The sequence below is a fragment of the Lampetra planeri genome, chromosome 55 (genome assembly GCF_965212315.1).
Source record: "Lampetra planeri chromosome 55, kcLamPlan1.2.h2, whole genome shotgun sequence".
In the NCBI taxonomy this organism is placed as follows: Eukaryota; Metazoa; Chordata; class Hyperoartia; order Petromyzontiformes; family Petromyzontidae; genus Lampetra; species Lampetra planeri.
Genome location: NC_136161.1, coordinates 1,520,548 through 1,534,573, shown reverse-complemented (window position 1 = coordinate 1,534,573; position 14,026 = coordinate 1,520,548). Strand labels below are relative to the sequence as shown.

At 44.8% G+C, this 14,026-nt stretch overlaps 1 protein-coding gene across 1 annotated transcript in view; it reads right to left on the bottom strand.

Annotated features, from left to right (window-relative positions):
* The window catches only part of LOC144735439 (interferon-induced very large GTPase 1-like), a 57,371-nt gene that overhangs the window by 6,932 nt on the left and 36,413 nt on the right, over positions 1-14,026 (bottom strand). The window contains exons 4-5 of the mRNA XM_078617841.1: positions 10,286-10,370; positions 4,040-4,162 (exon numbers count right to left, since the gene is read on the bottom strand). Of these exons, the coding sequence (XP_078473967.1) occupies positions 4,040-4,162; positions 10,286-10,370 (208 nt within the window). The remainder of the gene's footprint in view (positions 1-4,039; positions 4,163-10,285; positions 10,371-14,026) is intronic.

The window sequence follows — 14,026 nt, the reverse complement described above, 5'->3', positions numbered from 1 at the left end:
CTATAGACAGACATATAAGCAGACAGATATCACCAAGATACATAGAGCGAGCAACACAGGTACAGAGAGGGGTGATCGTCTCTGTGGGGTGGCCTTAAATAGACAGAGGGGGGCGGAGGCAGCGAGAGGGAGGGGTTAGAGACAAAATTTACATGTCAATGAGTACGAAGAGACGCGTAGAGAAGTACGCAGGCTTAGAGGGAGAAAGAAACACACTAAAATTAAATAACCTAGCAAAGTATCGAAATTTCGATTTAAAGCTTTCGTGACTGCAGGGATTCATCTTCTTGGTTCTTTCGGTAAAGTCACGTAGAAGGGAAGTAATAAAATAATAAAAATAAAACATAATAAAACAATTCTCACGACGTTTCGGCCACAACGCAAGCAGCGTTGTGGCCGAAACGCCTGAGGACGGCTGCTTGCGTTGTGGCCGAAACGTCGTGAGAATTGTTTTATTATGTTTAATTTTTATTATTTTATTACTTCCCTTCTACGTGACTTTACCGAAAGTATCGAAATGTTATGTAAAACGACACAGAGAGTCAGTCAACACACAATCGACCAGGCTATGCTTGGACGCTTTTGCTGCACACGCCAACACAATGGAAAAAATATATAAATATTTGATGGTAGCCCGAAGGTTTGCAGAGTACCTTGGTCTCAGAAAAAACAATATCGTGCGATTCTAGATTTGAAGCTTTCGTGACTGCAAGGATTCGTATTCTTAGGTTTTTTCCGGTAAAGTCATGTACGTAAATTTTTTTAAATTAATAAAAGTAAAATAAAAATAAAATAAAAATCACGACTTTTCGGAGGCAACACAAGCTTCCGTCTTCAGGTGTTATAACAGGGATCAGCCACAGCAGAGGTATTGGTTCTGCCGTGTTTCAAATCTGCCTTGTGTGTACGAATACGGTCCGAGACATGTCGTTTCGTTTCCCCAATGTAACTGCTGCCGCAGACCCAACTTAGTAGACACCAGGGTATTGCATGTCAGGAATGACATCCTTCACAGATGGGATCAAATCACGGATTTTGTGTACTGTATTTAATCGGACCTGGATCTTGTGTGTGTTTAAGATTTTTGAAATATTTTTGGTAACATCTGCTATGTATGGTAAGGTGATGGTTGTGATTGGGTCCTCAGATGGTTGTCTCCCCATGGTTGGGAATACAGCTTTGCGGATTGTGCGGTCAGAGTATCCATTCATCTTGAGGGCTTGGTGTACGTGCTCCAGTTCACTGGCTAGGTGGCGCTGGTCGGAGATGCAACAGGCCCTATGGTGTAGTGTTTTGATGAGGGAATTCTTCTGGACCGAATGGTGGTGGGAATCAGGCTTTAGATAGGAATCTGTGTGGGTGGCTTTCCTGTAGACAGAATGTCCCAACGAGCCATCAGGTCTCTTCTCGATCAAAACATCCAGGAATGGTAGCTTTTCATCATTTTCCACTTCCCTGGTGATTAAATGTTAACAAGATTGTTATCATTCAGAGTAGCAGCCCAATTTCCGATAGCCTAAAATAGATACTAGCTAGAGGGCTGAATTTTCCAGTCACCCCCAAACATATCCCAATGGATGATATCATTGCCCAGGTTGACATAGCCCTCAAAGCTTTGGGACACATCCCAGCAGACGTGGAAAGATATGAAATAGCCGCCGTCCTCAAAAACGCTAAGAAACCCATTAGTAACATCAGCAGGGACGAGCACTCTTAACTCGCTCAATGTAAAAAGAGAGATGACTGTCATCCTCTCAGCCGACAAGGGCAATGCCACTGTCATCATGGATGAAACCACATATAACAACAAAATCCAGGACCTTCTTAATGATGGCAGTTATACCAAAATCATCAAAGATCCTACCAACCGCCTGTCCACAAAAAACAACAATATTGTCACTAATTCGACTTCTCTAATCGAACCGACCAAGCAGCTCTCCCTAAAATCTTTGGCTGCTAGACCACCCAGATTTTATGGCCTTCCAAAAATCCATAAAGAAGGTACTCCACTTCGTCCAATCGTATCCACTATCAACTCACCTACCTACAAACTGACCCGATTTCTGTCTGAGACCCTGCTTCCATTCATGGGCAAGACCATCTCAGCAGTACTTAACTCAGCTCACTTGGTGTCTCTAATCAAGGACATCTTACTGTCCCCAGATGATTTGCTTGTCAGTTTCAATGTAGTCCCTCTGTTCACCAAGGTACCTGTACCTGACACCATAGCAATCATTGAAGACTTAGTCCAACATGGACTGAATCCTGATGTAGCAACTTTGGTGAGGTACTGCCTTACCAACACTTACTTCACCTGGAATGGTACATTCTTCAAACAAAATGAAGGTACCCCTATGGGTTTTCCCTTATCACCAGTGGTAGCGAATGTTGTCATGGAGAAATATGAAACAAATGCCATCCAGCCATCCACCCTACGTCCTTCCCTGTGGAAGAGATACGTTGATGACACTTTCGTCATCTGGCCACATGACCAGCCAGCACTGAACAAATGTTTCAACCACATCAATTCCATACACCCTTCCATCAAATTCACCATGGAAGTGGAAAATGATGGCAAGCTACCATTCCTGGATGTTTTGATCGTGAAGAGGCCTGTTGGCTCGTTGGGACATTCTGTCTACAGGAAAGCCACCCACACGGATTCCTATCGAAAGCCTGATTCCTACCATCCAGCCCAGAAGAATTCCCTCATCAAAACACCACACTAAAAGGGGCCACTGCATCTCCGACCAGCACCACCTAGCCAGTGAACTGGAGCACGTACACCAAGCCCTCAAGATGAATGGATACTCAGACCACACAATCTGCAAAGCTGTATCCCCAACCATGGGGAGACAACCATCTGAGGTCCCAATGAAAACCATCACCTTACCATACCAGGTGTTACCAAAAAAAATTCCAAAATCTTAAACAAACACAAGATCCAGGTCCGACACAATAGAGTACACAGAATCCGTGATTTGATCCCATCTGTGAAGGATGTCATTCCCGACATGCAACCCTGGTGTCTACAAACTAAGTTGTGTCTGCGGCAGCAGTTACAGTGAGGAAACGAAACGACATGTCTCGGATCATGTTCATGAACACAAGGCAGATTTGAAACATGGCAGAACCAATACTTCTGCCGTTGCTGATCATTGTTATAACGCGGTGGGCTCGCATGATGATGTTTTTTTCTGAGAACAAGGTACTCTGCAAACCTTCGGGCTACCATAAAAGATTTGTGCATGAAGCCATCCAAATATATAAACATAGACACAACTTCAACCGAGAAGATGGGTATAAGCTAAGCAATCATTGGAAGGACGTTATTAACCAGGTAAAGTCTTAACTTGCTGTGATGTTTCCATCCAACCTGCATATGTCAGCTGTTATTTCGACTCTCTGTCTCTATCTTTATGCCTCTCTCTTAGATCTCACATGCTCACATGTCCGTTGCATTGCACTCTCATGCCTTTGGATTGCACTCTCATGCTCACATGTCTTTTGGATTGCACTCTCATACTCACAGGCCCTTCGGATTACACTCGTTGGGTTGCACTCCCTTGTCGAGGAGGCCGCTCTTCTTTTCCTTCTTTTCTACAGTTACATGCTAATTTCTCACATTAACATCATGCTAATCTCTCACATTAACATAGCCACTTCTGTGCGCTCGTCTAGGAGGCCGCTGTCCTTCTTTTCTACAGTTACATGATCATTTCTCACATTAACATCATGCTAATCCCTCACATTAACATAGCCACTTCCGTGCCCTCGTGTAGGAGGCCGCTCTTTTATCTTACAGTTACATGCTAATTTTTCACATTAACATCACTAGCCCCGGCCACTTCTTTATAACCCTTGAGCTACACCCATTTCAAACCTTTTAAAACAGTCTGCCTCAGCAGCAGACCATGCTTTCCCACCTGATGATGGACGCTTGTGTTGCGCCCAAAACGCCGTGATTTATTTTATTTCATACCTACGTGACTTTACCGAAAGAACCAAAGAGTATAGACATGCCATAATTTTGATTTACCTTTGCGAATTTGTACTTTCTGCACACGGAGATGTTGGCTTAATGCAGCCTTGTTCTTCACCTCGCTCGTCTGTCTGGGCATCATCATCAGCGTCTTGAGTTGTAGTGAAACTTGATGATAATCTGGAAAATAAAACGTCACAAAGTCGTGTAAATATGGCTCTTCTTCCTACATTATTAATCCAATTGCAATATCTGCCCTATAGGTCATATGTCAAATTAAGATACATGCCAAGAACAATTGTTTAGGTCCAACAATTACACTTGGAAAATTTATTGAGATTTGAATCTGGCAGATCGTTTAGTAAATGTTCTGCAGAAAAAAACGTTTGCTTTTATGGTACGTGCAAAGTTTCCTGGTTGTCAACCAATGTTAATGTATGTATGTTTGATGATCTCCTTTTGCATCGCCAGTAGCCAACCGTGTTTATTGGGGGTGCGGAAGCTAATCTAGGTACGTGAGATAATCGAAGGTTAATCATGTATCGAGTAATGTTTCTTGTCCATATCTGCATTAACATTCCCAGGTACTGTATATATATATATATATACACAGCAAAAGCGCTGCTATCTGGCACTTTACCATCTGCAATGCCCTATTAACCAGCCATTGTCATAGACGGCAATATAAATCTTCCTTCACATATCCGGAAACATTACGACAGCCATCTGGCATCTTGCAATGCACTTTTCATCGATCCTTTGTTGTTTACGGATGCTTGAGAATGCTGCGGAGTGGTGGTTTACAGTAGCACAATACCGTCTATACATACGGTATTGTACTACTGAAGATGGCTTGACTGCTTCTCTACAATCAAATAATGATCTTCTTCTTTTGAATTGAAACTCACGTCATTGATCACGTGCTACTGCATCACTTTTCTCATTATCTACCATCCCTCAGGACCCCATATTTCCTTCTTTGACCACTTAAACTGCCGTCTCTCCTCTATCCCCCCTCCTTGTTGAATGGAATCTCCACATTGATAAAGTGGAGGACGTCGACCTCCACCTTCGTTGCCACAATGCCTCTGCCCTTCTCTCCCTAGTCAACTCGTTTGGTCTCCACCTGCTTTCATCCCCCCATACTTATACATCTGGCAGTATCCTGAACCGTATCTTACTTTCAGACAAGGCATCACCTATCTCTACTGAGTTACACCCCCCCCCGACCACTTCCTCATGTCCTTAACAATTTGTTTCACTTCCCTTGCTCCTTCCACTCTATCCGCTTACCCCCACTCTATCCTTTTGTAATAAAGGACTCGATCCTGGGTCTGTCTCCGTTGTCCTTTATTCGGGTTCTCACACTTTTCCCACACGGCCCTCGCTCAGAGATCTCCCCTTGGCAGCTCCGTAGCTGCTCTCGCTCCCGTAGCCTCCACACCTCTGCAGCTCCGCTGCAGACTCCTGTACAGTCCTCCGACTGCACTCACTGCAGCTCCACCGCTGCCCCTACTGCAGCTCCACCGCTGCCCGTCGTTCCTCCGTGCTTGGTCACCGCTGGCCGACGGTGCCAAGTCTTACTCTCCGTGTGTGTGGCGATCTCGCCACTCCTCGACCTCCGCCCTGCGTGGCCTCACTCTCTCTCTATCTCCAACACTCTCTCTTCCACCCCGCTGGCTGGCGCCGTCATGACCCCTCAGCCACCAGGCTGAGGCACGGCGACCACCCAACGTAGTCTCCACTCTTCACTCCCCCGACTGACCCAGCTGTCTTCCTGTCTCCCCGCTATACCATCTCCCCCCACGTGACCCTGACTCCTCCCCCCATGACGTCATATCCGCCAAGCCGTTTACGCCCACATTACACTTTGATGGAACTTTCACTTCCTGGGCACTTGCTTCCTGTCTTCCCGCATCTATTCCCTCCTTAATTATATCACTGACATTTCCTCCTTCCGCCCTGACTCTTCCTCTTCTTCCCTCTCTATTGTACTATCCTCTTCCCCCAACTACCTAGCCCCCCCTACGCCTTTGCTCCCCATCAGCTAAGCCCCCCCACCCAAAAGAAAGCCAAGGCGTCCTCTGGTCAAATACAATGCATATATTATCAGAGTGTTTTTTGTTGCATTCTGACCACAAGTATTGTGGTTAATGCAGACATGATTCCTTGTAAAAGGTAACTATGGTCAAGGTTTGGAGTATCAGGTATGACACTGGGGTGGATTGAGTTATACCTTTTTGGTCAATCACAGTTCGTCAAGCTGGATGACAAACAGTAATCACCTATGCCGTGCCTAGTTGGCATACGAGTGGTCCGTCCAAAGGCGTATGTTATTTTCAGCATATGTCTCTTCGATCGCTAATGCATGATATCAACTTCTATCAAGATGTTGATGATACACAATTATACACCGCTGTGAAGTCAAAGTTAGATATGAAGAGCCTCGAAAACCTCGAAAATTGCACCTGAGTGGTGCAAGTGTGGTTTGCACGAAACTAAATGCTGCTCAATCCAGGAAAATTGGAGGTTCTGCTGGTTGTCACTCGGCCTCAGGTTAAACTATTTGTAGGAGGATCAGGTGTGGTGGTCGCAGACTCGGGGATTCAGTTTATAATCATCTGAACAGCCATGCCACCGTACTCGACCAGAATATGTTGTTTGCTCACCACGTGCTAATATAGTCAAGTCCTGCAATTTCATATCACGACTCTACGACACATTCGACTACTATTGAATTGTGACATATCCAACACATTAATGCCTAGCATATTATCGACAAGGCTCGATTATTAACTACTACTTCCAGCAAAGGTTAGAGTAGGTACGTCTGGCAAAAAAACATTACGAAGCTGCAGCGTGTACAACATGCTTTGGCACGTGTCGTAACGAGTACTGAAAAATTCAACCATATCTGTTGAATGCTCGCTGAGCTCCATTGGCTTTCAGTTGCCGAACAAATATATTATAATGTCGCACTCATTACACACAAAGTTTTTGCCACAAATGAACCACAAAAACTTGCTGATCTCGTCAAAGAGCATAAACCATCATGCAAACTCGGGTCATCCTCACAGCGGCTTTTGGCTAACCATCGAACAAAGGCAGTCACTGCATTGCGCACTTTCAGATGCACTTCTGTGGACTTCTGGAACACTGTTCCTTCTGATTTTAGGAAATCACTGGAGCTACGCAATTTGAAATCTAGATTGAAAACTGATTTCTTCAGAACTGTTACATACGGTGCGAAATAATTTCATCATACATTAATACAAGGTCTTAGAAAAGATCGATATAAAATTTGTACACGCAGCTGGAAAATGTGCATTGTATGATATTTGTTTAAAGTGGCGCAAAAGACAAATACAAAGATCCCCTGCATCGCCTTAACTGTTGAGACAAGTGCGATTAGCCAGCACATAATGAAGGCCGGCACAGGACACGAGGGGGTGGGTAGCCAGCACCACACAAGACTGCTTTTGTCTCAGTTGGTGATGTTTTTCCACACCACTCCAAATACTCATTTGAGGCTGAGCCGACCTAGGGGGGCCCAGGAACGGTTCAGATAATTGTCACTGGTGTTGGCCATGAGCGGGAATCGAACTCAGGTCGCCAGGTTCATAGCGCGGTGCGCAAACCGCAACATTACCACTATGTGGCAGACACACATACTAAGGAATCATGATATACAGTGAGGGAAAAAAGTATTTGAGCCCCTGCTGATTTTGTACGTTTGCCCACTGACAAAGAAATGATCAGTCTATAATTTTAATGGTAGGTTTATTTGAACAGTGAAAGACAGAATAACAACAAAAAAATCCAGAAAAACGCATGTCAAAAATGTTATAAATTGATTTGCATTCTAATGAGGGAAATAAGTATTTGCCCCCTCTGCAAAACATGTCTTAGTACTTGGTGGCAAAACCCTTGTTGGCAATCACATAGGTCAGATGTTTCTTGTAGTTGGCCACCAGGTTTGCACACATCTCAGGAGGGATTTTGTCCCACTCCTCTTTGCAGATCTTCTCCAAGTCATTAAGCTTTCGGGACTGACGTTTGGCAACTCGAAGCTTCAGCTCCCTCCACAGATTTTGTATGGGATTAAGGTCCGGAGACTGGCTAGGCCACTCCAGGACCTTAATGTGCTTCTTCTTGAGCCACTCCTTTGTTGCCTTGTCCGTGTGTTTTGGGTCATTGTCATGCTGGAATACCCATCCACGACCCATTTTCAATGCCCTGGTTGAGGGAAGGAGGTTCTCACGCAAGATTTGACGGTACATGTCCCTGTCCATCGTCCCTTTGATGCGGTGAATTTGTCCTGTCCCCTCATCAGAAAAACACCCCCAAAGCATAATGTTTCCACCTCCATGTTTGATGGTGGGGATGGTGTTCTTGGGGTCATAGGCAGCATTCCTCCTCCTCCAAACACGGCGAGTTGAGTTGATGCCAAAGAGCTCCATTTTGGTCTCATCTGACCACAACACTTTCACCCAGTTGTCCTCTGAATCATTCAGATGTTCATTGGCAAACTTGAGATGGGCATGTATATGTGCTTTCTTGAGCAGGGGGACCTTGCGGGTGCTGCAGGATTTCAGTCCTTCACGGCATAGTGTGTTACCAACTATTTTATTGGTGACTATGGTCCCAGCTGCCTTGAGATCATTGACAAGATCCTCCCGTGTTCTGGGCTGATTTCTCACCGTTCTCATGATCATTACAACTCCACGAGGTGAGATCTTGCATGGAGCCCCAGGCCGAGGGAGATTGAAAGTTCTTTTGTATTTCTTCCATTTGCGAATAATCGCACCAAATGTTGTCACCTTCTCACCAAGCTGCTTGGCGATGGTCTTGTAGCCCATTCCAGCCTTGTGTAGGTCTACAATCTTGTCCCTGACATCCTTCGAGAGCTCTTTGGTCTTGGCCATGGTGGAGAGTTTGGAATCTGATTGATTGATTTCTTCTGTGAACAGGTGTCTTTTATATAGGTAACAAGCTGAGATTAGGAGCACTCCCTTTAAGAGTGTGTTCCTAATCTCAGCTCGTTACCTGTATAAAAGACACCTGGGAGCCAGAAATCTTTCTGATTGAGAGGGGGTCAATTACGTATTTCCCTCATTAAAATGCAAATCAATTTATAACATTTTTGACATGCGTTTTTCTGGATTTTGGTGTTGTTATTCTGTCTCTCGCTGTTCAAATAAACCTATCATTAAAATTATAGACTGATCATTTCTTTGTCAGTGGGCAAACGTACAAAATCAGCAGGGGATCAAATACTTATTTCCCTCACTGTATAAACAATATTTAATGTAAGGCAACATGTTACAAACACTGGTTTATAATGTGAAAATGTCTAACGTGATGTTACATATGGTTAATAACATGTTTTGTGTCAATACAAACTTTTCTGCAGAGAAGAACAGCAGCAGTGGGTTAAAGACAGAACTCTGTGTAGTGCACACAAGATAGAGATGGAGACAGAGCATAGCAAACCAGTATAGCATAGCGCAACAGAAATAGTGTAAAATGGGACCTGTTTTGCCAGTCTCAAAGTATGAAAAAAATAAGAATAGGTTTTACACTTTTTGGAAATAAAACAGGTGTTAGGATGTTCAAATACCAAATATAAACCACTTACTAGGAATCATGTCTGCATTAACCACACATACTTGTGGTGAACATTGCAGCACAAATATGTGCGGTTAATGCAGACATGATTCTTTGCAAAAGGTTTCTGTTTGGTGTTTGAACATCTTAACACTTCCTGTTTTTTTGCCAGCAAGGTTAAACCTCTTGTTATCTTTTGAGAGAGAGTGTAGTTACGTCGGGTACTACAGTAAAGCTGTGTAATTAGATATACATATGTCAATGAAACTTGTCAAAGGGGTCGAAAGTAGAAATATAGAGGTTATAAAAGTTACGATATGAAATATGACCGCTAAATTGAAGTACAGTTGTAACTCAAATATGAAGAAATAACCTGTATAGTCCAATATAGAAAGTTTTTTTTTTATTCGTGTGTGAAAGTTGTGAAAGATATGTGTGTATATATACAGTAGTTTAAACAGATTATCAAATATTCAGCTCGACAACTGATGTTTACTGCCAATCTATTTTTTGTAATTATAGATTACTTTATGTATTTAGCATTTGGAATTTCTTTCTATTCTTCGCTAGAATTTCGATTTATTTAATTAACTACCCTTTCATTGAGTTTGTTTTAATTAAAATTTTAAGCATTATTGAATGATAATAAACCCGTTACCATATCACTTGTCATGACAATTGTGCAGCATATATTACCTGGGTGGATGATTTGGTCCTGTATCTACACATTTTGTATCATTGGACTTCTTTAATACGTATTGTTTGGATTTATTCCAGCCACCTGTGAACAATACAAATTTTGCACATGAGATCCATATGTTTTATATTTGTCTGACATAAAAGTGTAATACATATATTGAATTAATTCCGGTTTACTCCTTTGAACGCATTTAAAGCAGAACATGTCAAATCACGTTCTTGACATATCTATAAATACACCAGCTAAATATTCCACATTACTTAAATACTGTGTAATCATGCAATAATGTCCATTATCATTAGTCGTGGTCAATACACCTCTGCCATCTCTCATCTACAACATTACTTCGACAATCTTCTTCAACTTCTACTTAATGCCTAAAACTGGTCCTCAACGCTAAAAAGAGAAAGGTTATGTTATTCTCCTATGCACTTATTAAGCATGTTGACAACTTTCAATATCTAGCCATTATCTGGATTCAAGTTCTCTTTCATGACACACATTGATCACGTGCCCGAGAAAATACAAACAAATATTGTATTCTACCTCTCGTCCACTCAATATAGTTAATGCCACAATCTTGCCCATATTTGATTGAATCATTAGCAAATCTGAGATAATTATTTTTTTCACCATTATCATTTGCATCTTTGTTTCTTAACACCAATTGTTTGGAAAATCATATTTCTATGTTGCTGTGAAAAACTTTGGCCAAAGCGTGTCACCTTGTCTAACTCCTATTTTAAATGTGTATTGATACGCTCTTCATCTAATCTTAGATTTCATGTTCAGTTATTGTACATTAATTGTATTATTTCTAAGTTTCTCCTGGCAGTCAGCAAGCTGCTCCCATTTTCCCTACATTTTGACAGGAACGGTCAATCTGATGCAACCAAGAGGTTCATAGTGGACCCCTTGATCACCTCTTCCATCATAGAGGTTCAGCAGGGTCAGCCAAGTAAATGAGAGCCATATTCCCAAAAATGCAGTTGGCCTCATGTAGGTAGCAGGCTTCCTCTTAGTTTCCTGTAGTAGCCTATGAATATACAGTCGTCCAATCGATACCGCAACATTCTGTAAATAGGTCAGACGTATCTCCTATGCTTCCCCGAGCATATGCATGTATCATGGAGTAAGATAAGAAGCACTGACTCCATTGAGTAAGACAGGAAGCACACGAACCTTGACAACATATAGCTTTATTACAATATAGCTTTATCCTTTTGTTAAGATAACAAATTTCAAACGTGGTAAAATGCAATCTAATGTCCCAGTCTCATTCGTTTTGGCACATTTGTTTATGTAATGCTTCGTGAGCAATGCTATTCAAGTAAGCAAACCATTCAATGACCTTTGATTAATGTATTTAGTTTGACAAATGTAAAAAATCCATTGTGAAACGTGTTCATCGACCATTACCAACACAGCATCATCAAGTACTGTAATGTATGTGAAGTATTGGAAAATGACGGCAGGAAACTCCTTGACGGGAACACACTTCTTTTATTAAATCTTGACTTGTAACAATACAACGCGTGGCCTCTCTTCTTCACACCGCACTTCTCTTGACTCAGGATTCTGTGCTGCCGGCTCTCTGTGCCTCGTGTAGACTCCGCGCCTCGGCTACACTCCTCTCTCGCCTCGTGTAGACTCTGCGCCTCTGCTACACTCTCCTCTCTCGCCTCGTGTAGACTTTGCCTCTCTCTCGCTGGCTACACCGTATGCATACTCGGCTCGTGCAGACCGTTCTCTCTCGCTGGCTACACCGTATGCATACTCGGCTCGTGCAGACCGTTCTCTCTCGCTGGCTACACCGTATGCATACTCGGCTCGTGCAGACCGTTCTCTCTCGCTGGCTACACCGTATGCATACTCGGCTCGTGCAGACCGTTCTATCTCGCTGGCTACACACTATACATTACTCAGCTCGTGTAGACCTTTCTATCTCGCTGGCTACACACTATACATTACTCAGCTCGTGTAGACCTTTCTATCTCGCTGGCTACACACTATACATTACTCTCTTCTACTCTCCATTACTCTCCTCTCCGGGCTCTATCTCTACACCTTCGTCTTCATTCTTAGATGGTTCCACTTCTGCCCCTTGCTCCTCTGTGCATCACCTTATATACCCCTTCTTCCCGGGAGACGGAGCGGATGCGGACCTCAACGTCGGCACCGCTCCTCCGTTACCCAATCCCCACGCGCTATCCCCACGATCCGGTTCCGCTCAGCGCGTGTTTCCACTCTCCGACCAATCACACCGCGCTGCTACCCGATCACTCCCTCTGGGCGCGTCACCGGCACACAGCCAATCAGCAGCACTACCCCCACCCGCGCACTGACGCCTGCTCCTCCCCGTCAGCGCGCGTCACCACACACACACCCGTACATACGCGCTGGCACACGACATATACACCCAGCGCGTATCACCACTACATCACCCCCTCCCACATAGCTCGCAGCCGGCCCGGCTGCTAACAACAACCAACCACGACGATAAAACGACAACCAACAAAAAAAAACCCCATAACCCCCCGAGTGTGCCCCGTAACATAACACAACAACAACAACAACAAGAATAACTATGTACAGATTGACAATGAACGCGAAAAGTCAACAATAACACGATACGAGCAAATACGAAACGAACGCGCCCCACGTCCCTGCGACTACACGCAGTGACGAGGCGCTCCAGCTGCCCCGACTCCTCACGAGGCAGGTCATGCAAAGTAGCACGACCTGGCGCGAGTCCGTCTGGCTGGTCCATCGTATGGGGCGGGACACTGACGACCGTCCGGCGGTTCCGGCCGCTCCAGACGGCGCGGAACGGGCCTGAAAGGGCCGGCCCCGCCGCGGAGATCCGGCCGCCGGTGATCGGCAGCTGTCAGTTCCGAGACACCTGGGAGCAGATCAGGCGACAATACGTGTGGATCAGGCAGAGACATTTCCCCCTCTGGGTCGCCGGTCACGTCACACGCCCGGCCATCACGACACAAGGGGAGGCCATATGGAGGCGAGAACGGTTTCAGTCGGGAGGGGTGAACGTACCACCGGCGCTTTCCCCACTTTATCTGAACGCACTGGGGCCGTGCAACGCGCACGACCTCCACGGGTCCCCTCCACGGTCTCAACAATTTAGGCGACGTAGCCAAGGGTGCCTGAGGGCAATGCAGCCAGGCCCTGTCACCTGGTTTCCATTCGTGCATGGACACCTTCCGTGCCCGCAACCGTTCATTAGCAATTTGGCGAGCCCGCGAATTAAGCCGTGCGGCCTCCCTCGCCTCTGTCAGCTTATGAATATTAAACTTAATATGTTCTGCCAAATTAGAATTAGTTCGTGGAGCGGACAGGCCAAGTTGCGTTTCTATTGGCGGGTCAGCTTCCCGACCGTACATCAAATAGAATGGGGAAAACCCCGTAGCTGCATGGGGGGCCATTCTATACGCGGCAAGGACTCCCGGGACCTGCAGGTCCCAATCTACATGTGCCTCGCACACCTGCTGGCACAGCATGGAAGTCAAGGTTTTGTGGAGTCTCTCCACCATCCCGTCAGTCTGCGGGTGGTACGGGGAGGTACGCACCTTCTTGGTACCCAACAGATCGCACACCTCTTGCAACAATTTACTCGAAAAATTTTTACCTTGGTCGGTCAGCAGGCGTTCGGGAGCCCCCTTGTCCAGGACATAGCCCTGGACGAAGGCATCCGTCACAGCCGCTGCCGACTGGTTAGCGAG